At 33.1% G+C, this 22,929-nt stretch overlaps 4 protein-coding genes across 4 annotated transcripts; 3 read left to right on the top strand and 1 right to left on the bottom strand.

Annotated features, from left to right (window-relative positions):
* Nucleotides 1–12,130: 12,130 nt before the first annotated feature.
* Nucleotides 12,131–13,231, top strand: LOC101258902 (serine/threonine-protein kinase BLUS1-like). The gene has a single exon (XM_004248582.1). The coding sequence runs from the start codon at nt 12,131–12,133 to the stop codon at nt 13,229–13,231; it is 1,101 nt and encodes a 366-aa protein (XP_004248630.1).
* A 986-nt stretch (nt 13,232–14,217) lies between these two features.
* On the top strand, nt 14,218–15,309 carry LOC104649602 (uncharacterized). Its single transcript, XM_010329075.1, has one exon. It carries the CDS (start codon nt 14,218–14,220, stop codon nt 15,307–15,309), a length of 1,092 nt encoding a protein of 363 aa, XP_010327377.1.
* Nucleotides 15,310–17,723: 2,414 nt separating this feature from the next.
* Nucleotides 17,724–19,459, top strand: LOC109121238 (uncharacterized mitochondrial protein AtMg00810-like). Its single transcript, XM_019215902.1, has 3 exons — nt 17,724–18,384; nt 18,466–18,622; nt 19,384–19,459. Exons 1-3 carry the CDS (start codon nt 17,724–17,726, stop codon nt 19,457–19,459), a joined length of 894 nt encoding a protein of 297 aa, XP_019071447.1.
* An 802-nt stretch (nt 19,460–20,261) lies between these two features.
* On the bottom strand, nt 20,262–20,870 carry LOC101259488 (F-box/kelch-repeat protein At3g06240-like). The gene has a single exon (XM_019215901.1). The coding sequence runs from the start codon at nt 20,868–20,870 to the stop codon at nt 20,262–20,264; it is 609 nt and encodes a 202-aa protein (XP_019071446.1).
* Nucleotides 20,871–22,929: the final 2,059 nt, after the last annotated feature.

Below are 22,929 nucleotides of genomic sequence, written 5' to 3'. Positions count from 1 at the left end.
GCAGCGAATGATCAAAACAGGAAATATCGCGATATGTATATTGTGTGTTACTTTTCGTTTAGGCATGAAATGAGCTGTTTTCTTAGTTGGGATCATATGGTTTATCGACATTTCTGTTGTCTGATTCTTCCTTCTGTTTCTCTATTTGGATGAAACGTTTGTGTGTTCGTATGAAGTTGATTCATTCTCTGTGGATAATGCACCTTTATGAACACCAAATGAATTCTGGTTCGCCAAATGACAGCAGGCGGGGCAAACAGATTTCCAGTTATAATAGAGTATTTGATCAAACACATTCCTATTAGATCTTGCAGTTCATGTCTTACTTATTAACGGTTATGCTTTCTCCAATGTTTTCTTACTCATACATATGATCGATATCTCTTGTACATGACTCGTCTGCGTACCAAGGACTCCCATACCTCAATATCGAATCAATGAATCTCTAATTCAACAATTTATAGATGGTTTGCTCTTCGATTGTCTAGTTGTTGCCACAATTAACAACTGATCTCTCACAATATGCTCACTTGATCCAATTGAAATATAATTTCGGACATCATATTAATGACCAAGAAAATCCTCCTACCTCATACTTAAATGGATCATAGTTTCTCTTAGTGGAATTTTGCGCAAATTTACTGAAGAGTTGCAGGTTGTAGCTTCTTACAGCTGTCCTTTTCACGTAAATAAACTATTAGTCTCTCGTGGGATCGAGCTAGTCCCTTATTAGATTTCATAGTTTGTTATATCATCAAAACTACCGAATGAGCTCAAAATAGCCTTTTTTTTAATGATGACAAACTTACTCAACTTCTTTTTCCTTTATCAACACTCGTTCCCCTTATCAACATGATCACGTTCTTCCAAAACAAACTGACTTACCGAGTTTAGCCTTAACAGTTTTCCCTTTTTTGACATCATAAAAAAGTAAAACAGCAAACCAGGTTGGTAAAATGCAGTTCAAGCAAACTCATGATCGCTTGGACAACACTAATCATAAGTAAAAATGCATAAAATAACGAGACACCTCAGTAAACACAGACCAATATCATTCATTAACAGAAGAGCATAGTATTCAAAATATTGCAATTAAAAATTACAAAAAGAATCGGGTCAATCTTGGCCTTCCATTTCCTTTAGTATATTCACCATGTGTATACCTACAAAAGGTATAAAACTAAATTTGCAAAAACAAACATTACTGAAAACAATGTTCTGTCTGCTGGCACTTAGAAACTTGCTAAACATAAACTAGTTATTGGCCTTTCAAAATTGAACTATACCAATAACTAGTTTATGTTCAGCAAGTTTCTAAGTGCCAGCAGACTGAAATCTTCAATTTTCAAACTTGTGCTTATCTTCTTGAAAGTTATAGTTGGTAAGGACATGGTAACTAAATCAACTATAGTATTACTTGAATAGACCTCTTACATATTGAAATCACCATTCTTGGAAGCTCATGAGTGTAGAAAAACTTTGACGAAATATGATTTATGTTATCTCCTTTTATAAATCTTTCCTTTAGAGTCAAAGATTTCTGCAAGTTCCTTACTTCAACTTCTTTAAGCAAATAATCTATTGCCTTTTGAAAACTCTTCAAGAGTTTCAATTCTAGCCATCAACTTGCATAATAATACTAGTATATTCTCTATGCATTTTGAATCAATTTAATCCTTATGAGGACGATAAATAAGTTTTTCAAAAACTTGTATATGCTTTAGATTTTGAACCCATTGGATATTTTCATATCAATTTTGTCAAGTGACAAAATTCAATATTAGATGTATGACATCTTCTAGTGCCTAGATTGCAAGTCAAATAAGTTTTACGCTTACCAAGATGCATCATTCCACTTTTCACTTGATAAATATTTCTACACCAGCATGCTTTAATAGATGTAGAATTTATATCCTTATAATCTTTTACAATATTGCGCGCTATTGTATCAAAGATATCGTCAATGATATATCATTTTGCATTGGTTCACAATACGACATAACTTATTGAGATCTCATCTCTTTATTATTTTTAGGTTGGTACCCCTCTCATGAGGTTCCATAAAGTGTTGTCGTAGGCTCTCCAAGAGCATATTGTCTCCTTAGTATGATAATTTTGATTCTTTGATCCTCCTCCCTTTTTCAAGGATTATTTTATTAGAATTGACTAGTCTGTCATGCATGTCGTAGACTCTATCCTTAAGGGACATTCAATAGGAATATTTACAACTCTTGTGTTGCTTCTAGTCTCCCCCTTATGTCAGACAAACTAATATATATCTCAATCTTTTGGAGAATCTATCTTTGTGCATCATTGTATATTCATTGATTATATACCACATAACAAAATAATCAAATGAAAAATATTTGGTCTATGACCATAAATCAATTGAAAGAAAATCTGATCATAATTTATTGTTTTGATGCATACAATTACTTTTATATGCGATATCATATTTCATATCAACACGTGTAGCTTTATTTTCATAAGTAATGATTTCATCATATTTCTGAGACATTTAATGTCACACCAGCTTGAATATTTGTCAATATTATCAAGATAAATTATCTTGATTACATATTCTGAAAGTTGTGCTCTTAACTCAATTATCTTGCACAAACAATTATGCGAATGTCAAACTACAGGTTGACAACAAACACACACGTGATTATCTTATAGATGCATCTCTTTATCATATCACATCATAGGTGAATGTGCCCATATTCACCTTTAATACTTTTCAGAATTTAGGGATTTAGTCTCAACATTAGTTGATCCAATCAACTTGTCATGAGAACAAGCAACAAATTAACAGAATTCTTGAAGAATCTTCTGGTTTTTATGTATGTTCATTACTTAGTATGCACATCTTTTGGATGACCGGATTATTTATGCCAACAATAAATTTTTTAGTACTCGTAAACTTCAAGTTTACTATGACATGTGTCTTTTTGCTTTAGTAAATTCTCAATTTATTACTATTATATAAGAAAAATTCAACTTTTCATATTTAATTTTTTTAATTACTCTACATCTTGTAGAGGTGAGTCGTGATTCCATCACTGAATAGACTAACATTATTTATGTCAATACTTTTGCAAACATCAAGTTGCGAGATAACAGTATGCACACATAAGACCATCTAGAAAAAAACATCTATTATGACCATTAAGTATCTAAACAATCCACTAGGTGGATGAATAGGTCCAAAAATATCTTTATACGTCCCTCGAACGCAGGGGATTTAATCTCAACCTTCGTTTATGATGGTTTCATAATTAACCTGTCATGATAACAAGACGTACAAGAAAATCGTCATTTGAAAGAATTTTTTAGGTTCTTCCATGGATATCCATTTTAATTTTCCATGATTCGTCTAAACATTATAGACTAATGATGTCCCACACAATCATGCCAAATTAAGAAAGTATTGGAATTAGTAAACTTCTTATTTACCATAGAATGTGCCTCAATTGCACTAATTCTTGTCCAATACAAGCCTGAAGATAAAGTATTAAACTTTTCTATAATACATGTCTTCTTACAGACATTCTTGGTGATACCACATCATTGACCAAGTGACGCAATCGTTTTCATGCTATGGTTGCTTACACCCTATTCCCTTTGGAGAATGGAACTTTATTTTTAGCATTTATCAAAAGTTCTCATTCTTCATGAATGGAGCACAAACATGTGAGCGTATCAAATTATGATAGCTTTAGTACCTCATTCCATATTTATGTGCATTATTGTCCAAATTATGATAGTTTTAGTACTTCATTCCATATTTATGTGCATTATTCAATCACTTGTCTTCTTTCAGACATATTTTACACTACTACCACATTCACTTTAAGTAATGGAGAAAATTCAGTAAATTTCATGACTTCTCATAAAAAACACATTAGTTTTTCTTTAATCATTATTATATTATCAATATGGTCCATTAAACTCAAAACCAATATCTTATTCATATAAAAGTGTCTTAGGCCATAACTCGATGGAACTTGAATCCAATATCTTCTCATTGTGGTATACCAGGGCTTTAACCGAATGTTCTTACCCTCTTGGTGCGATTGGATGTAAATCCATCGTCTTATTCTTTTGATGCGATAAAACTTAAATTCATCTACCCTCTTGGTGTGAATGGATGTAAATCCATCGTCTTATTTTTTTGGTGCGATAAAACTTAAATTTATCGTCTTACCCACAATGAGGCCCAACCTCAAGCCTTGAAAATAATTGTAATTTCATCACTTTTGATGATCATTATTATGATCGTATATTATAATTACTCACAAAATTGAGATTATTGATTTATTATAATTAAAACTAATAATTAATAGATATAACTTAATAGATCATTTACCTCATAATAAAGGTTGAAAACATACCTTTCACTAAATTGTGTTTATTTAATTATTAAAATAAATTAAAGAATTCTCTTCCCAATCGGTTAAAATTAAACGTATAAAAAGTCGACAAGTCTCTTTAAATACTTACTCTAGATGGTAACTCCAGATCTGTTACATAAATAATTATAACTTAAAGATAAATCATACTTTGAAGATATAAGAACCTTGTTGCAACCTTATTGCATAACTTATGCAAGATCTTTTTTGCTCTTTTCCCGTCTTCTATCATAATTCCTTAAGAATATAACAATCGTGCTGATAACGTGTTATGAAACTATATTAATTAAGAAGAACAAAGTAGGGAGAATAGAAAAAACTACTTATTCATCTTGAAGTATATTCAAGATTCATGGATCTTTCACAAATCTTATTTACAATGAAGGAAAATTCTTTATTTATAGGGAAAACCTAACTTGGTCTCCAAGTAGAATTTCTAATCATATTCCAAAAAGACTCCACATAATTAGACATTCACTCTAATACAAATTGTTTATAACAATAATTATGTTTTTCCAACTAAAAAAAACATTATTACCTCCGCCACCCCCTCCCTCGGACGCCCCCACACCCTCAACCCAACCTACTCGACTTCTTTTTGTTTTTCAAAAAAAGAATCCACCTCTGCCCCTTTCCCCTCTCAGCCCCATCCACCCTCCAATTTTTTTTTGAAAAATAAATTAATATTTTTGAAAATTAAAAATTAAAAATTAATATTTAAATTTTTATTTTTAGCACAATTTAGAATTTTGAGTAAAAGTGAAAAGTGAGTGATCTATTATGGGTCTATATGGATATTCATATTTTACCCATTTTGATCATATTTATTAGGAACTCTTAAATAACTTGAAGCCCTTATTTACCCAATTAAAATAGATATGGGTGATCCAAGTCAGTAAACATGGATAAAATTGACTCATTTCATTAATATGGTTGAAATTGTGACCCCTATTTGTGATGCATGTCAAATAAATAAGCAAAATAAGAACTTCATTACTGTAAATGATAATCGCGTGTGCTACTAAATCATTGCAGCTACTAGCCTACTACATCTAGACCTATTTTGGGTTAACTAAAATAATTAGGGGTCGTTTGGTAGGTTGTATTAAAATAAATAGTTCATATATTATGGGATATAATATCATGGGATAAGTCTATGTTAAGATGAAAATACCCGTTAAATATTTTTTAATTGTTTCGATTATTTTCTTGATTTTATTTTTATATTTGTACTAGTAAATTTATTTAAATAAATTAACTTACAAATTATTTAGAGAGAGTTGTTTTTACTAAATAAATCCAATACAAATTAATACAATATTTGAAATGTGAGGTGTTTAATATTAACTAATTAAAAAGGCAATATATCATCACATGGAGTTTGTGATCTTAATTGAATGTATAATTGGTTTATATATACTTTTGTGTGTTTTTATAATAATTTGTATTTTGAATAATTTTGACAAAATTGCATACATATATATTAAAACTACAACTGTAACTTTTATGTGTAAATGTAGATGGTTTATTCAATTTTACTATTGTTTACTGTCTTTTCAATTTTGAAAGTTGATAGTTTATTGTTTTTAAATTAAAAATTGACATTTCGTAAGTGATCAATTTACTAAGTCGATAATTATTTATCCTCAAATAAATTAAGTGAAAAAAAAGACAAACATGACAACAAAATTGTTCTTCTCATAGCTAGTTAGAAGACATAAAAAATAACATCGTCCGACAATTATCTACCTTAACACAATTACATAATAATTTAAGAGTATAATTGGAAAGAATTTTTTATTATTATAATAAAATTTTAATCCAAACCCAAAATGAGGTGGGAATTAATAAACCAAATACTTGATAAAAATGATCTTGCATTACTAATTCCTACACTAAATGTAATATCAATTCCTATATTATTAATATTTGTACCAAATGACCCTAGTTTTTAAGGAAAAAAAGTACAGTTTTGTTACTCTTTATCACTTCTATAAGGGGTGATATGGGGAAAATGTGAAATAAGGCTTTTGAGAACTATTTCTTCCCCCTTTTTCTCTCTGATCTTCTATCTACTGCATTATTGATGTTAAAACTCAAAATTATATTGGTACACAAAAATACATTTTAAACAATTAAAAAAACTATATTATTATATATAAGCATAATAATATTATACAATTATTTATAACAAATTAACAATAAATACAACAAAAAAATATAATAAACAAAAAATGACAGTCCAAAAGTTGCAAGAGAATAAAAATAGGGGAAAATATATGGTTAAGCAAATATAAACTAGTTAATTAGTTATTATAGTATTAGTTTTAATTAATTAACCATTCACGATCAACATTCAGTGATAATCACGTGGGCTGAAGTTTCGAGTTTGTATAATTCGAAATTTGTAATGTAATATTTATAATATGAATTATATAATTGCTTAAAATTCAGATTTTGTGTTTATTTAAATTCGTCATTTTGAGTGTATATTGAAATAGTTCAATTATATAAATATACTAGCAAATTGTACAAATTTACTCGCAAATTATACAAATCATGTGAATTATACAAATGAATCAATTTAAACTATAATTACAACGATAAATATACAAACTATAACTATAAAATACAATTGATTTTATTATAATGATTATTTGTGAAAATTCCCCTTATACAAATGTTGAATGCCAAATGACCAAAGCTATAAATACATCTTCGTCTTCTTCACAAACCAAACTCCATTTTTTTCTTCTGAAACTGTGATTCTCTGCTCCAAGAAAAGATGAGTTCGAGAAACCCATTCAGTCCCAAAATGGAAATTGGTTGTTCTCCAGAAGAACCAACAGGAATTGGTTCTTCTTCTTCTTGTTCTTCTTCTCCTTACATCCCAAATTCCACTTTTTCTGAACTTGGGCTCCAAGAAAAGATGAATTCCAGAAGCCCATTCAGTCCTAAAATGGAAATTGTTTCTTCTTCAAAACAACCACAAGATTTCGAAATTGGTTCTTCAAGAAGCAGAGTTGCAGAAACTGGTTCATTGGATTTGGAAAATCAACCAAGAATTGGACAAACCATCACTGATCCAGACAACAATGATACTTATATTCTCAACTTGCAAATTGGGTCTTTTTCTAATGGACATTGCCCTGTTTACAAAGCTAAGTTTTTCAAATATTTGATTGACGTTGGTAAATCCATCCCTTATGGCTATGTCACTTTAAAGATCGTCAATATGAATCTCCATGAGCATGAACTCCACTTGGTTCTAAGTCAAAGTCATCCACGCGTTACTTATCGAAAGAATCCCAACATAATTCGATGCAAGAAAACTTTCATAGCTGCCAATTTGTTTTGCATTGTTTTGCCTTATATGTCTGAGGGATCGCTTCGTTCCATTCTCTCCACTCGTCCCGAAAAGAAATTGCCAGAGAATTTCATTCCTGTTGTTCTTAGAGAAGTACTTCTTGGTCTACGAGACGAACTTCATATTTTCTACACTCCAATGCTTCATAAGAGTTTGAGTGCCGGAGATATCTTTATTGACATCCACAATTATACTAAAGAAATGTCGATCAAGTTAGCATTTGAAATTTCTACTTATGATTTAGAACCCCAAGAAGCTAGTTTGTTTTTGAATACGAAAAGTATTTCTATATGGGGTGCTGCACCAGAGGTGTTTGAGAGTGAAAATGAGGATAACAGAGGAGCAAAATCTGATATATGGCTATTGGGGATAACAGCACTGGAATTGGTGTATGGGACTTTACCTGTGATGAATCGTACAGACTTGAACTATATAATCAACAAGTTAAGGGAGAAGAAGAAATTTCCAAGATCACTTGAAAAGATGATCCTTAAGAGGGATAAGAAACTCAAGAAAGTGATGGATTTTGCTAAACGAAAGAAAAGGGTGTTCTCGCAGGAGTTTGAGGAGATGGTTCTTTCTTGTCTTAGAGAGGATCCTGACGACAGACCAACTGCTGATGAGCTTTTGAGAACACCATTCTTTAGTGATATTGAAAGGTTTAAGCAATTTGTGTTGAGTGAGCAGTGAGAGATCAATGTATTAGTAATAGCAGATTCATGGATTATGATGTTATAATGTGTACTACTTTCGTTTTAGGCATGAAATGATCTGTTTTCTTAGTTGAGGGCCATATGGTTTATATACATGAAATGTAACTTCTGTGAATTTGTCTTCTGTTCATTTATTTGGATGAAAAGTAGGATGCATCTGTTCATGAATAGCAAATGAATTCTGGTTCTCCAAATTAGGCTGTTGATTGATTTCTTGACAGCAGACGGGGCAAAGCGGATTTCATTAATAGTTGTACTTCCTTCATTGTCTTCTTACACTCGGTAGACGTGACTTAGTGGGATTTGTTGTTGTTGGTGGAAGACTTCTGTTGTGATGTCAAAACGGGGACGATTTCTGTTGATGCAGGTTAGTTGGTCCGGATATGGTCATACTAACAAGGGGAATTCGTGAACCAATAGTATAGTTGACAGGGGAATACGTTTGATATAGGTTGTCATCATCAAAAAAAGGAAAATGTTATATTGTGAAGTTTTGATGAGTTAACAAACTATGAGATTTGATAGAGGGAACTGCGTGGCAGACATTCAAGACAGACTACAGAGGACAACTATAGTGATTGGTGAGCAAGGCAAAAGAGGTGCAAGAGTCCTCAGTCAATGGAGTTGCACTAGCTTATTTGCAATCAAGAAAAAGAAAAAGCCATTTTCTCTCAAGGAAGCATTAAGCGACCTGATCGAGTGATCAAGTGTAGTCTTTAGTTAATGTCTTGTGTTCTTATAGTGTTAAGATATATTCCTAAACTACAAAGGATTATTGATCATTTCAGTTGTAACCATTATCAAGTTGAGTTCATAGCTAGAGTTAGGTTTGTCGAGTTTCGAGTGATATCTATGTTAACTAGAGTTGGTTAATAGAGTGGCCAATGGAGTCATTGCTTTGATCGATATTGAAATAGAGGGAAGGGATTAAGGGTTCAATTACTAGGTGGCAATTAGTGAAGTTGTTGCCGAGACAGTCGTGGTTTTTCATTCCTTGAATAAAGACGTTTCCACGTAAACATCCTTTATTCTTTACTAAGTATTACTGAAGCAATAAATAAAACAAGGGCGGGGAAATAACAACCCAAAGGGCCAATGCTATAAATACATTTCTTGTATGGCACTGGCAGACCCTTCCCTCGTAGCTATGTGATAATAAATCAAATATTGCATTTTTCAACCTCAGAATCCTAACGTAATTCGATGCATGGAAACTTTCATTGCTTCGAATTCATTATGCCTTTCTTTGCTGTGTATGTCTGAGGGATCAGTTAGTTTTATTCTCATCCACTCGTCCCGAAAAGAAAATTCCAGAGAATTTCATTCCTGTTGTTGTTAAACAAGTAGTTGTTGGTCTACATACGAAGTTCATGTTTTCTGCACTCCAACGCTTAATAAGAGTTTGAATGCCTGAGCTATTTCCAAAATCACTCGAAAAGATGATCTTCAAACTCCATTCTTTAGTCCTATTGAAAGGTTTAAGCAATTTCTTGATGTATAATACTCCATTGTGTAGTACATGAAATGGAACTTCTGCTGGATTTCTCATCTCATTCTTCATCCGTATGTTCGATTTGGCTGTTTATCGATTTCTTCATTGTTTTGTTACACTTTACCCTTCACAGACGTCACTCGCCAAATAATATAAAAAAGTCATTCTACTTTTAAGATATTTCTCCATCTCCAACTACATATATTTTAAGTTGAAAATTGTAATGAATAGAAGAATTTTAAGTTTGGATTTTAGAGGCCAAAAACACTCTCTTTCTCTTTTGAGGGAACAAAACTTTTTTGGAAATTTGAAATGTTATTACTATAAGTAAAATTTACTCAATTGGTTTATTATTTTGTTTTCCATTATTTTATTTTGAAATATCTAATATTTGTTCGGTTTATAAAATTAATAAATAGCTTATCATGTTGTATCTTCTTTATTCTTACTATCAAATATTATTTATTTTTTAATGTTTAAATAACTTATATTTGATAATGTGATTTGGTAAAATTACATTTATCTCTATATCAAGTACACCCTAGACCAGGGGCTCACCCGAAACCCCTCCATAAAAAATTACATGATATATAAAAGGTAAATTTTATATATTTCTATAGATATAAATATGTTTAACCCTCTTTATGACAATGAGAAATTGATAGTGCAGTGGCAAGTCTCCTTGGAATTTAGCTTTGTGTACCAGTTCGAATCATTGTAGTAGCGTTTTATTTTTTTTTCCTTTTTAATTTTAGTTTTTCTTTTAGTTTCAGCTCTGGTTTTCAATTTTTTTTAGTGTTGTTTATTAAAAAAAAGTGCTAAAAATGTGATTTTAAACCCAAAAGAATTCAAGGGTCTCGTGGTTTTACACCTAAAAGAATTCAAGGGTCTCATTTTTAAAAATTTATTTACACGTTAATATTTTTATTTTTCGAAATCCTTGAACAAAATTCTTGGGTCCGCCACTGCCCTAGGGTATGATTGTCACAACCAAAAATCCAGATTGTGATAACACCTACTACATCCCACCAATAGGTAAGCGAAACTCATAGTCTGAAACTAGTGGCGACATACTATTGCGGAGAAAAAAATAATTTCGGAAGATAAACCATAATGATAAGAAGCAAAGGGAAAAAAAGAGATTCAAATCAATACAAAAATAACGTCGTTTCTCCGGAAGATAAACCATAATAAAGACTAGTTCTAGTCCAAAACACAGGGAGAGTGAGTAAACTCCGGACGCTAGGAGCGCACACAAATCTCCAAATCCCATATTTCTCGTTTGGACAACTTTCTTCGATGGTGTAAGTCATTAGCAATCACTTAAAGTTGTTCACGTACTTTGTTGCGCTATGTTAAATAAGATTTGTTCTTATAAAACACTTTTATAATTCAAAAGAACACATATTAAATACCTTTTAATTACATGTCATGATATATATAATACACATCTAAGGAAACATGTGAAGTTATAATATTTATGAAATATATAGAGAAGAAAGAGATTGTTGTACTAGAAGTATTTAAGAAAATAGAAGAAACATCTATATAAGTCGTAGTCCTCGACCTCATTTGTTTTCATTAAAATTAAGACGTCTGAATATGAATGATTAAAATCTTAGCTTGTCGATGGATCTTGTTGTAGAGTTATTACAAAAAATGAAGGGCTCAAGGGTTTAATTCCTAAGTTGTAAGAGTTTGTAATCTAAATCTTTACTCATTGATTAGTGAAGTTGTTGCTTAAATCCTATGATACACAATCATGATTTTTTCCTTCCTTCAACAAGGAGATTTTCACGTAAACATCCTTTATTCTTTACTCAAAATATTACATTATGTATAGTTCTTGTTTGTGTCAAAGAATCTGGTATGTTGACTTGTGGTGGACTCATACAAGCTATAAATATTTTATTGGTTTGCAAATTGACTAGCGAATTAATACATTTACAAATCGATATTCAATAAGCCGAACCATAAGCATAATTGCTCAAAAAAAAAAAAAAAGAGAGGGGTGGGTGGGGGGGTGGGGGTAACAACCCAAACGGCCAAAGCTATAAAGACATCTTCTTCTTCTTCCATTTTCGTCTTCTTCACAAACCAAATTCCATTTTTTTTCTGCAACTGTGATTCTCTGGTCCAAGAAAACATGGATTCCAGAAACCCATTCAGTGCCAAAACGGAAATTGGTTCTTCTTCGAAACAGCAAACAGATATTGGTGAAGATGGTTCTTCTTCAAATCAACCAAGACCTGGAGTAACCATCACTAATCAATGCACAAAAGATACTTATCTTCTCATCGTGAAAATTGGGTCTTTTTCTAATGGAAGATGCCCTGTTTACAAAGCTCTGTTTTCCAGAAATAAGCCTCGCTCTAGCGGACCCGTTCCTCGTGGCTATGTCTCTTTGAAGATCATAGACATGAAACTCCATCGGAATGAATTCAAATTGATTCAACATCAACTTCAAACTCACCTTTATCTACCTGAGTGTCCCAAAATAATTCGAAGCAAGAAAACTTTCTTTGCTTCGAATTTGTTATGCGTTAGTTTCCCTTATATGTCTGAGGGCTCGCTTCGTTCTATTCTCTCCACTCGTCCTGAAAAGAAATTGCCAGAGAATCTCATTCCTGTTGTTCTTAAACAAGTACTTATTGGTCTACGAGATGAAATTCATGATTTCTGCCGTCCAACTGTTCATAAGAGTTTGAATGCCGGAGATATCTTTGTTAACATCAACGATGATACGAATGAAGTGTCGATCAACTTAGCATTTGAATTATCCGTTTATGACTCCGGATCCCCATTTGAACAAGGTAGATTGTTTTTGAATCCGAATAATATTTCTATGTGGGGTGCTGCACCAGAGGTGTTTGGTAGTGAAAATGAGGATAACAGAGGAGAAAAATCTGATATGTGGCTATTGGGAATAACAGCACTGGAATTGGTGTATGGGAATTTACCTGTGAAGAATCGAACGGACTTGAATTATATAATTAACAAGTTAAGGGAGAAGAAGAAATTTCCAAAATCACTTGAAAAGATGATCATCAAGAGGGATAATAAATTGAAGAAAGTGATGGATTTAGTTAAACGAAAGAAAAGTGTGTTTTCGAGGGAGTTTGAGGAGATGGTTCTTTCTTGTCTTAGAGAGAATCCAGACGACAGGCCAACTGCTTTTGAGCTTTTGAATACTCCGTTCTTTAATGATTTTGAAAAGTTTAAGCAATTTGTGTTAATTGATCAGTGAAAGATCAATGTAGGTTAAGGCATGAAATGATCTGTTTTCTTAGCTGAGGATCATATGTTCTATATATTTGTGCGGATTTGTAGTCTGCTTCTTCCTTCTGTTTCTCGTTTATATGTTCATATGAAGTTGGTCATTTTTTGTAGATAATGCATCTGTTCTATGAACACCAAATTGGGCTGTTTGATTGATTTCCAGTTATAATAGACTATTTGATCAAACACATTCCTTTTTTTCTTATTAATGGTTATGCTTTCTTACACTTTACCCTCCGCAGACCTCACTTACACGTACATATGATCAATATATCTTGTACATGACTCGGAGCTCCCCTACCCCATATTCGAATCACTAACTCTCTACTCAACCCTCATGATCTCTCACAGTATGGATTTGGATTTCTGCAACAAAAGTTGTTGATCGTCGAGAAGCTAAAGGAATGGAGATTCAATAAACAAAAGGTGTTTTCGGAGAAGTTTGAGAAGATGGTTGTGAAATGTCTTTCGAAGAATCCAAAGAAGAGGCCAACTGCTAAACAGCTTCTGAAAATCTCATTCTTTAAAAAAGCAAGGGAATATCGAAAAGTTTAAGCAATTCGTGTTGAATGCTGTAAAAGAACTAACTAAATGTACACAAGTTCCCTAATAATACTAGCTGTAATTGTACATTGTTAAGGGTGTAAATATAGTTAGTTAGTTAGTTAGTCGGTTAGAATATGTCAGTAAATTAATTAGAGGTTTTGAGTCATGACAAGTGGTTATATATATGCTTGTAAGCAGCATTGTAGAAGCAGTTTTGATATAGAAAATTTTCCTCTCTTCTTCATTACTTCTCTGTTTCTCTCTGTTTCTCTCTACTCTTCAATGGAGTCTTCTCCTCCAATTCATTTTCTTAACATGGTATCAAAGCCATACGAGCTTGGTTGAACAGATCTTACACATTCAGTAAAGGATTTCGTCATTTTGTTGATTTTCTTCTTCTTCGATTTCATGGAGGTTCAAGGAACTGCTTCAGGAACTTCCATACCAGCTTCTTCTTTAGATCATCTCCATCCACTGTATATGTATCCATCAGATTCACCTGGATCGTTGAATGTTGGGATCTTACTCACTGGAAGTGATAACTATACCTTATGGAGTACGGCTATGGAGTTAGCTTTGCTTGGAAAGAATAAGGTTGGATTTATCAATGGAAAAGTGAAGAAGACCCAGTTCACAGGGGATTTGATTCGACTTTGGGATCGCTGTAATGCTATAGTTGTTTCGTGGATATTGTGCAATGTAAGTAAAGATCTTCATAGTGGAGTTCTTTATTGCTCAGATTCATACTTGATTTGGGAAGATCTTAAGGAGAGGTTTAACAAGGTAAATAGCTCTCGTAGTTTTCAGTTGCATAAGGAGATTTTTAGTCTTGTTCAAGGTGTCTCGTCTGTGTCATTGTATTACTCTAGACTGAAGGATTTGTGGGATGAATATGATTCTATAATGCCTCCTCCAACTTGTACATGTTCTAGATCTAAAGAATTTTTTGAGCAATCACAACATCAGAGAATGTTGCAATTTCTAATGGGGCTTAATGACAATTATAGTCAGGCTAGAAGTCAAATTATGTTAATGTCACAACTTCCTAGCATCAATCAAGACTATGCTATGGTTAATCAAGATGAAAGTCAAAGAATGGTAGCTGGATCAAGTAGAGTAATGTCTGATATGGTTCCTACTGCAATGTTTACATCTAATTCTGGTCCTGGTAGTCATAAACCTAGGAGATCTTATAATCCAAATGCCTTTTGTGATTACTGCAACATCAAAGGTCACATGAGGAGTGATTGTAATAAACTTCTGAAATGTGATTTCTGTCACAAAACTGGTCATCTTAAGAGTAACTGCTATAAAATGATTGGATATCCTGCTGATTACAAAGGTAAAAGGGATACAATTGTTGCTGGGAATTCTATCTATAATGCAGGACATGTATCTCAACAGTATCAATGTGATAAGACAGAATCAATTCAATCATCTTACAATCCTCACATGCCTCAGATGATGCAGTCATCATATTCTAATCAGATGCAAGTGTAGTCTCCATATGTTTCTTCTTCACAGAACAATGAGTCTCACCAGCATATGCCTATGCCTTTGTTCACACCATTACAACATCAGAAACTACTCAAAATGCTTGATCAAACTAAACTTGATGATATAAGTGGTACTGCAAATATGACAGGTAATCATTTGTCTTCAAATGCTTCTCTGAAGTGGATTATAGACACTGGTGCATTCCATCATATAGTACGAGACCATACATGTTTATATAATTCAGTTATGGTAGAGAATGCAGGTCAAGTTCAGTTGCCAACTGGTACTTCTGCCAAGGTTTCACATATTGGAGATTGTCACATAGGAGGAGGTGATGTTCTTAGAAGAGTGTTATGTGTACCAGCTTTCAAATTCAATCTTTTGTCAGTGTCTCAAATGACAAAAGACTTGAATTGCTGTGTCACATTATACCAAAATTGTTGTGTTTTACAGGACCTAGGATCTGGGAAGGTGAAAATGATTGGTAAAGAGGAAGATGGACTTTACACTTTCTACTCTCAGCATGGTCAGTATAGTCACAAGATATTACAATCACAGCATTGCATGACAACCATTCAGAGTGTGGAGGTAAATGCAAATATATGGCATCAAAGGCTGGGACATGTTCCCATGGGAGTCATCAGAAAGATTTCATCATTTCACAAGTTTGGTAACAAGTTTACTTTACATAAATGTTATATTTGTCCTCTTGCTAGACAGACAAGATTGCATTTCCACACAGTACTAGTAGTTCTACTTGTATTTTTCAGCTTCTACATATGGATGTTTGGGGTCCCTATAGAGTTGAAACATATGATGGTATGAGATATTTTTTGACTATAGTTGATGACTATTCTAGATGGACTTGGACTTTCTTAATGAGACTTAAATCTGATGTTGTTAGTTTGCTAAAACAGTTTGTTGTTGAAATAGAAACTCAATTTGATAAAAGGATCAAAAGAATAAGATCTGATAATGGTACTGAATTCTTCAATACCAATTGTGATGATTTATTCAAACTTCATGGTATCATTCATGAGAGTTCTTGTCCATATACACCTCAACAAAATGGGGTGGTGGAAAGAAGACATAGACATATTCTAGAAACTGCAAGAGCTATCAAATTTCAAGCTGGTTTTCCTGACAAATTTTGGGGACTATGTATTCATGCTGCTACTCATGTGTTGAACAGAATTCCTTCTACAACTTTAGGGAATGTATCATCTTTTGAGAAACTATATGGAAGACCTCCTATTTTAGACTACATGAGAGTCATTGGATGTATGTGTTTTGCCACTAATATTACCACACATGATAAGTTTAGTCCAAGGGTAATAAGAGCTATTTTGATGGGATATGGTGCAACTCAAAAAGGATACAAACTGTATGATTTGGAAAACAAGAGATTCTTCATTAGCAGGGATTTAATATTTTTGGAAACAGTTTTTCCTTTTCATGATAACACTCCTAAACAGACACAAAATATACATCCATCAGACATGTTTGATTATGATGTCCTAGTTGCAGATTCTACTTCTTCAGCTACTTGCCAAGACAATGTTTCTTCTTCTCATAATTGTGAGGATTGTGAAAATGATTTATCACAAGTTTCATGTGACATTACTCCATCACCTGTGAGAAAATCAAGCAGAAATTCTAGACCACCTGTTTGGCACAAAGATTATGTAGTCAAAGCTGGTTCTAAGAAGTGCAATTATTCTCTTGCCTCAGTTTTAGACTATGAAGGATTGTCACCTACATATCAGAGTTTTATTTCAATGTTTTTTGTTGAGACTGAACCATCAAGCTACTCAGAGGTAGTACAAGATCCTAGATCGGTAGATGCTATGAAAAATAAGATCAAAGCACTAGAAGATAATGGAACATGGGAATTGGTGACATTGCCTAAGGATAAAAAGGCTATAGGATGTAAATGGGTATACAAGATCAAATATAATGCAGATGGAAGTGTAGAAAGATACAAGGCTAGACTAGTTGCTAAGGGGTACAATCAAAATGAAGGATTTGATTACCAAGAAACTTTCTCTCCAGTGGTGAAGATGGCAACTGTGAGGTCAGTTGTTTCTATTGCAGCTGCTAATCACTGGACATTACATCAGATGGATGTATACAATGCATTTTTACAAGGAGATTTATATGAAGAAGTATATATGACACCTCCCGATGGTCTTAATAGAACAGTTGGCAGTGATCAAGTTTGCAAATTATTGAAATCTTTCTATGGTCTTAAACAAGCTTCAAGACAGTGGAATATTAAACTAACCACTACCTTGACTGATTCAGGGTTCATACAGAGCAGTAGAGACTACTCTTTGTTTACTAAGAGGAAGGAAAACAAATTAGTAGTGGTATTAGTATATGTAGATGATTTATTCCAGTAGATGATTTATTCCAATATGATTCATGAAACTAAAGAAGCATTGCAACATGCATTCAAGATTAAAGACTTAGGAGAACTAAGATACTTTCTTGGATTGGAGTTTGCTAGAAGTGACACTGGCATACTCATACATCAAAGGAAGTATACTTTGGAGTTACTAGCTGATATGGGGTTATCAGGTGCTAAACCAGTATCAACACCTATGGAAATGAATTTAAAACTCACCTCCACAGAATATGATGATCACATGAATTCTTCACATAATGATACACTTCTTGAGGATCCTGCAAGTTATCAAAGATTGATTGGAAGGTTATTGTACCTCACAACCACTAGGCCAGACATATCTTTTGCAGGTCAGTGTCTAAGTCAATTTATGCATGCACCAAAAGTTTCACATATGGATTCAGCACTTAGACTGGTCAGATATTTGAAGACAGAACCAGGTTTGGGAATTCTAATGTCATTAACTGGAGGAGATAGTTTACAGGTATTTTGTGATGCTGATTGGGGTTCATGCATAAACAGCAGGAGGTCAATCACTAGATACTTCATCAAATATGGAGAATCTCTTATCTCATGGAGGTCTAAAAAGCAGGTTACAGTTTCCAGAAGTTCAGCTGAGGCTGAGTACAGAGCCATGGCCTCAACTGTTGCAGAGATTATTTGGACTGTTGGTTTGTTTTAGGAATTGGGAGTTGATATCTCTTTACCAGTATCTGTTTATTCAGATAGTACTTGAGCATTACAAATTGCAGCTAATCCCGTGTTTCATGAAAGAACAAAACACATAGATATTGATTGTCACTTCATCAGAGAGAAGATCAAAGATGGAATGCTTATCACTGCCTATCTACCATCTTCAGAACAGCCTGCAGATATGCTTACCAAGGCACTTGGGAAAGGCCATCATACGTATCTAATGTCCAAGCTAGGAATGAAGAACATCTTCATAGCTCCTAGCTTGAAGGGGGGGGGGGTGTAAAAGAACTAACTAAATGTACACAAGTTTTCCAATAATACTAGCTGTAATTGTACATTGTTAAGGGTGTAAATATAGTTAGTTAGTTAGTTAGTCGGTTAGAATATGTCAGTAAATTAGTTAGAGGTTTTGAGTCATAACAAGTGGTTATATATATGCTTGTAAGCAGTATTGTAGAAGCAGTTTCGATATAGAAAATTTTCCTCTCTTCTTCATTACTTCTCTGTTTCTCTCTATTTCTCTCTACTCTTCAATGGAGTCTTCTTCCTCCAATTCATTTTCTTAACATGCTGAGGAGAAAAATTGAACATTTTCTCGATCATATCAACGTCTGAATTTGCAATTGTATAAGTAAGCGGAGAAATTTAGCTAATTTTGTATTGACATTGATGTTACTAAATTGTAAATATTGCATAAACACATATTGGAAAGTATTTTCTGAAATATATGATTGTACAGAGTAATTTAAAACCATGGAGAAATTGAAAATAAAATGAAGAATTACTACTAATTAAACATTAGTCGTAGGTTTCTTGATGTAATTTTGAGAACAAGGGCGGGGTAAATATCATCATCATCATTGATATGACTATTCTCTGCAAATATAAAAAGATCGCCACACTTTTCAGATATTGTTCAAAGTGTTTCTCTTTCTCCAATCGCACAATACTAGTTGTTGATCGTCTTCTTTAAGATATCGAGCTTCCGAGAATGAGCACTTTGGTGAAAGCAATAAAACCACAAGAAACATAGTTGAGAAATTGAAGTAATTTTCTATGACGACATATCATTTGTGAATGACATAGAAGAAATGGGAGTAGTAAGTATTTATAAGAAGAAAAATATTAATTAGTGCTAATAAGTGATGGAAGTGGAGTTTTTGGGGTTAGAAAGTAGGGGCAGTTGATTTACAAAAAAATACTTTTTTTTATTTTCTATTTTTTTCTTTTTAATTTACGACTTACCAATATTTCTTAAAATATTAATTTAACTTCACATTCATACAACACTAGATGAATCGAAATGGCCTCAAGCAATTTTTGAAAAAGTTACGGTATCGGAGTACTTGTAACAGAATTGAGATATATGACAATCAACTGATAAAGATAACGAATCACAACAATTAAACTGGAAATACATCAAAATGCAACAAGAGTACAGTACAACTAATGTAACACAATTACGCAAGTAAATGGAAAACAAAAGTTTAACATTCAGAACAATATAATTAACAGATACCAAATTTGATAAAACATCTTTCACTTCCAATATCTTGAAACATCCATGAATTTTGGTAAGATACCTTGCGTACTTATCAGTTTCATCTTATAGTATCAATAAATTTTGTAGTCCAGCTACTCATTAAGTCCATAAACCTCCCATTCCTCCCAAAATCCCACCCGGAATGACATTGTTTACTTTGACCAAAATAAGTGACTCCATGTAATTCTGGACATAAAATGACCAAGTGTATCCTTCAATACTAAGACTCTTACTTCGTCCACTATTTGGATCATAAGAAACCAGACCATTCTCCCTAGTTGAAATTAAAACTTCTCCGTTGTTCCTAAATCAAACAACTTTCTTGAAACCTGCAACCAAATTTATATGACACAACCTATTCCAAGATTCTGAAACTCCGTACTGCTTCATCACCCATACTTGACAGAAATAACCATACATCCCCATCCTCATACCATACCTAACAATAGCAAGTGATTCCTCAAACAACGTAACCAATAAACTTGTCATAGTTCCACCAATTATTGCATCCGGCAACATAATCTCCCCAAACACCTCATTCGCTATATTAAAAGTCATGATTAAAATTCGACGTCTGCCACCATTCGCAACATAATCATAAATAATCCAATGTACAAATCCATTGACAAAAACGGGAGACGACATAATCTCCACAATACAATGCTGAATCTCAAACCCCACCACTCTCCTCCAAACCCCACTATTGATCGAATAAATTTCAATCTCAGGTAAACCACTATACTTATTATACCCGACCATATCATTCTTATGATACACAAGTCTAACCAACTTATAGTCATTAGTCTGTGGCAGATCAGCACCAAATCCAAAAACAGTCATATGAGGCGACTTAGACCTAATCGAAGGGCGAGGAACAAGACTCCACATCTTACCAAACAATTTGCCAGACAAACACATGATGCCATTGGAACTGCCAACAATTTTGTAATACGCTCATCGACATTTGAAAGGGTAATTCAATTCCGATATAAGATCCAAGGAAAAGGGTTGATTCTTAGAGTCTTGAAACAATGAATAGTTCTCTTTTTTGCAAGTATCGATGTAACGCCTTACAAGAAGGGTGTTGGAATGTCGGGTTTGGGCGAGGTGAGCGGAGATGAAAGGAGAACTAGTGATGATGGAAAGCCATAATTTGCAAACAACTATGAATCGGATTAAGGATTTAGTAGGAAGTTTCAATAGGATTTCTCTCAAAAGTTTGGGAGGAATGTAGGCGGAGTCAGAATCAATCATTGCACAACTTTGAGAGAAAGAGACAGAGAGAGAGGGACAAGACAAACCCTACTTGTTAAAGACAATTTTGGTAAAATTCACTTTAAATATAGGGATTACAATGGGCCGGGGTAGGAGACGAGGCAGGACAAGTTTAGATAATTTTTAATAAAAATCGTGACAGAGTGTATTTTGGATTTGGGATAAACCCAATGCCAAAATCGCTAAGCTATTTCTTTCACTATCTTCTGTTTAAGACCTTTAGGCAAGAAAATCCAGCAATCATATAATTACTAGTTTTAACCTTTTATTTGCATTTAATCAGCTTAATCCGATAACTTATTTTTATAGAATCGATAATTATTTTCTTTTATTATTGTGTTATGTTAAGTGAGAATCCATTGTTTAACTATTTTTGAAGGTCACTTCAAGTCTATTTTCAAATATGGATGAACTTATAGAGTAATTATGTGGTAAGTTAAGGTTGAATGAGGGTTAATATATGACATTTATAATTTATGACCTAGGACTCTCCATCATTGTTTTATTACAAGTTCAATTTTCAATTATGGCAAATAATTGGAAAACTTTTTCTTCCCCCCAAATGATTGTTGAACATCTAATAGTTTCTTAACTTCAATTCTTTATTATTAAATGTTCTTTTGTAATAAGTGTTAACCCTTTATACTTCTAAATTAGTTTTAATAATAACAATTAACCTAAAGTATCTTCACAGAAAAAGGAAGCAAGAATATTCATCCAAGTAATAGAAAGAAAGAAGATCAATCATAATCAATGAAAGATTTATAATAAAACGATGAATTCCCATAACGAAAAGGGCTGACCATGTTTAGCTCAACGAAAACAAAACGATAGTAACATCATATTAGGTACAACAAAAAATAATATGATAATCAACTGATAAATACAAGTTCCTTCGTTAGGATGAGGTTTCATATCAAAAAGCAACAAGAGTACACTAACAACTAATGTAATGCGAAAAGATATTCCAATTAATTCAACATTCAATACATTACCTCTCTAAACTAGTCTACCACATTTGATAAAACGACATTGTTCCCTTTAAGCAAAATAAGTGATTCCATGTAACTTTGAACATAAAACGAGCGATACCTCCCTTGAATACAAAGACCCATATTGCGTCCACTATTTGGATCATAAGAAATCAGATCATTGCTTCTAGTTAAAAATAAAACTTCCCCGTTGTTCCTAAATCCAACTACTCTCTCCATACCTGCAACAAAATTTATACGATACAACCTGCTCCAAGATTCCAAGACTCCATATTATTTCATCATCACATGAAATATCATCTCTCTCTCTCTAATATCTAACAATAGCAAGTGATTCTTCAAACAACATAATCAATAAATTCGTTGGAATTACACCAACTAAAGCATCCGACAACATGATCTCCCCAAATACCTCATCCACTATCTAAAATTCATAACTAACTCCAAAGGCCACCACCATTCGCAACCACATAATATGCAATCCAATGTACAACTACATTTACAAAACTTGAGACCACATAAACTTCATCATAAAATACATAATCTTAACCCTCCTCACTATCCTCCAAACCCCACTATTAATCGAAGAATTTCAATCTTGAGATTATTATTCATAACATCATCATTCTCAGTATACACAAGTATAACCAACTTATAGTCATCGGTCCTAGACAAATCAGCACCAAATCCAAAAAAAACATATGAGGCAC

Source organism: Solanum lycopersicum, chromosome 10, assembly GCF_036512215.1.
Source record: "Solanum lycopersicum chromosome 10, SLM_r2.1".
Taxonomy (NCBI): domain Eukaryota; kingdom Viridiplantae; phylum Streptophyta; class Magnoliopsida; order Solanales; family Solanaceae; genus Solanum; species Solanum lycopersicum.
This window is presented reverse-complemented; position numbering and strand designations above follow the sequence as displayed.

What these genes read in the sequence shown, in the direction of transcription:
- LOC104649602 (XM_010329075.1), top strand. Translation starts at nt 14,218, where the DNA reads ATGGAGGTTCAAGGAACTGCTTCAGGAACTTCCATACCAGCTTCTTCT.
- LOC101259488 (XM_019215901.1), bottom strand. Translation starts at nt 20,870, where the DNA reads ATGTGTTTGTCTGGCAAATTGTTTGGTAAGATGTGGAGTCTTGTTCCT.
- LOC101258902 (XM_004248582.1), top strand. Translation starts at nt 12,131, where the DNA reads ATGGATTCCAGAAACCCATTCAGTGCCAAAACGGAAATTGGTTCTTCT.
- LOC109121238 (XM_019215902.1), top strand. Translation starts at nt 17,724, where the DNA reads ATGATTCATGAAACTAAAGAAGCATTGCAACATGCATTCAAGATTAAA. An exon ending in AGAGATTATTTGGACTGTTG is followed by an intron (nt 18,385 to 18,465) that starts GTTTGTTTTAGG and finishes TACAAATTGCAG; the next exon opens with CTAATCCCGTGTTTCATGAA. An exon ending in CTTGGGAAAGGCCATCATAC is followed by an intron (nt 18,623 to 19,383) that starts GTATCTAATGTC and finishes GTCTTCTTTAAG; the next exon opens with ATATCGAGCTTCCGAGAATG.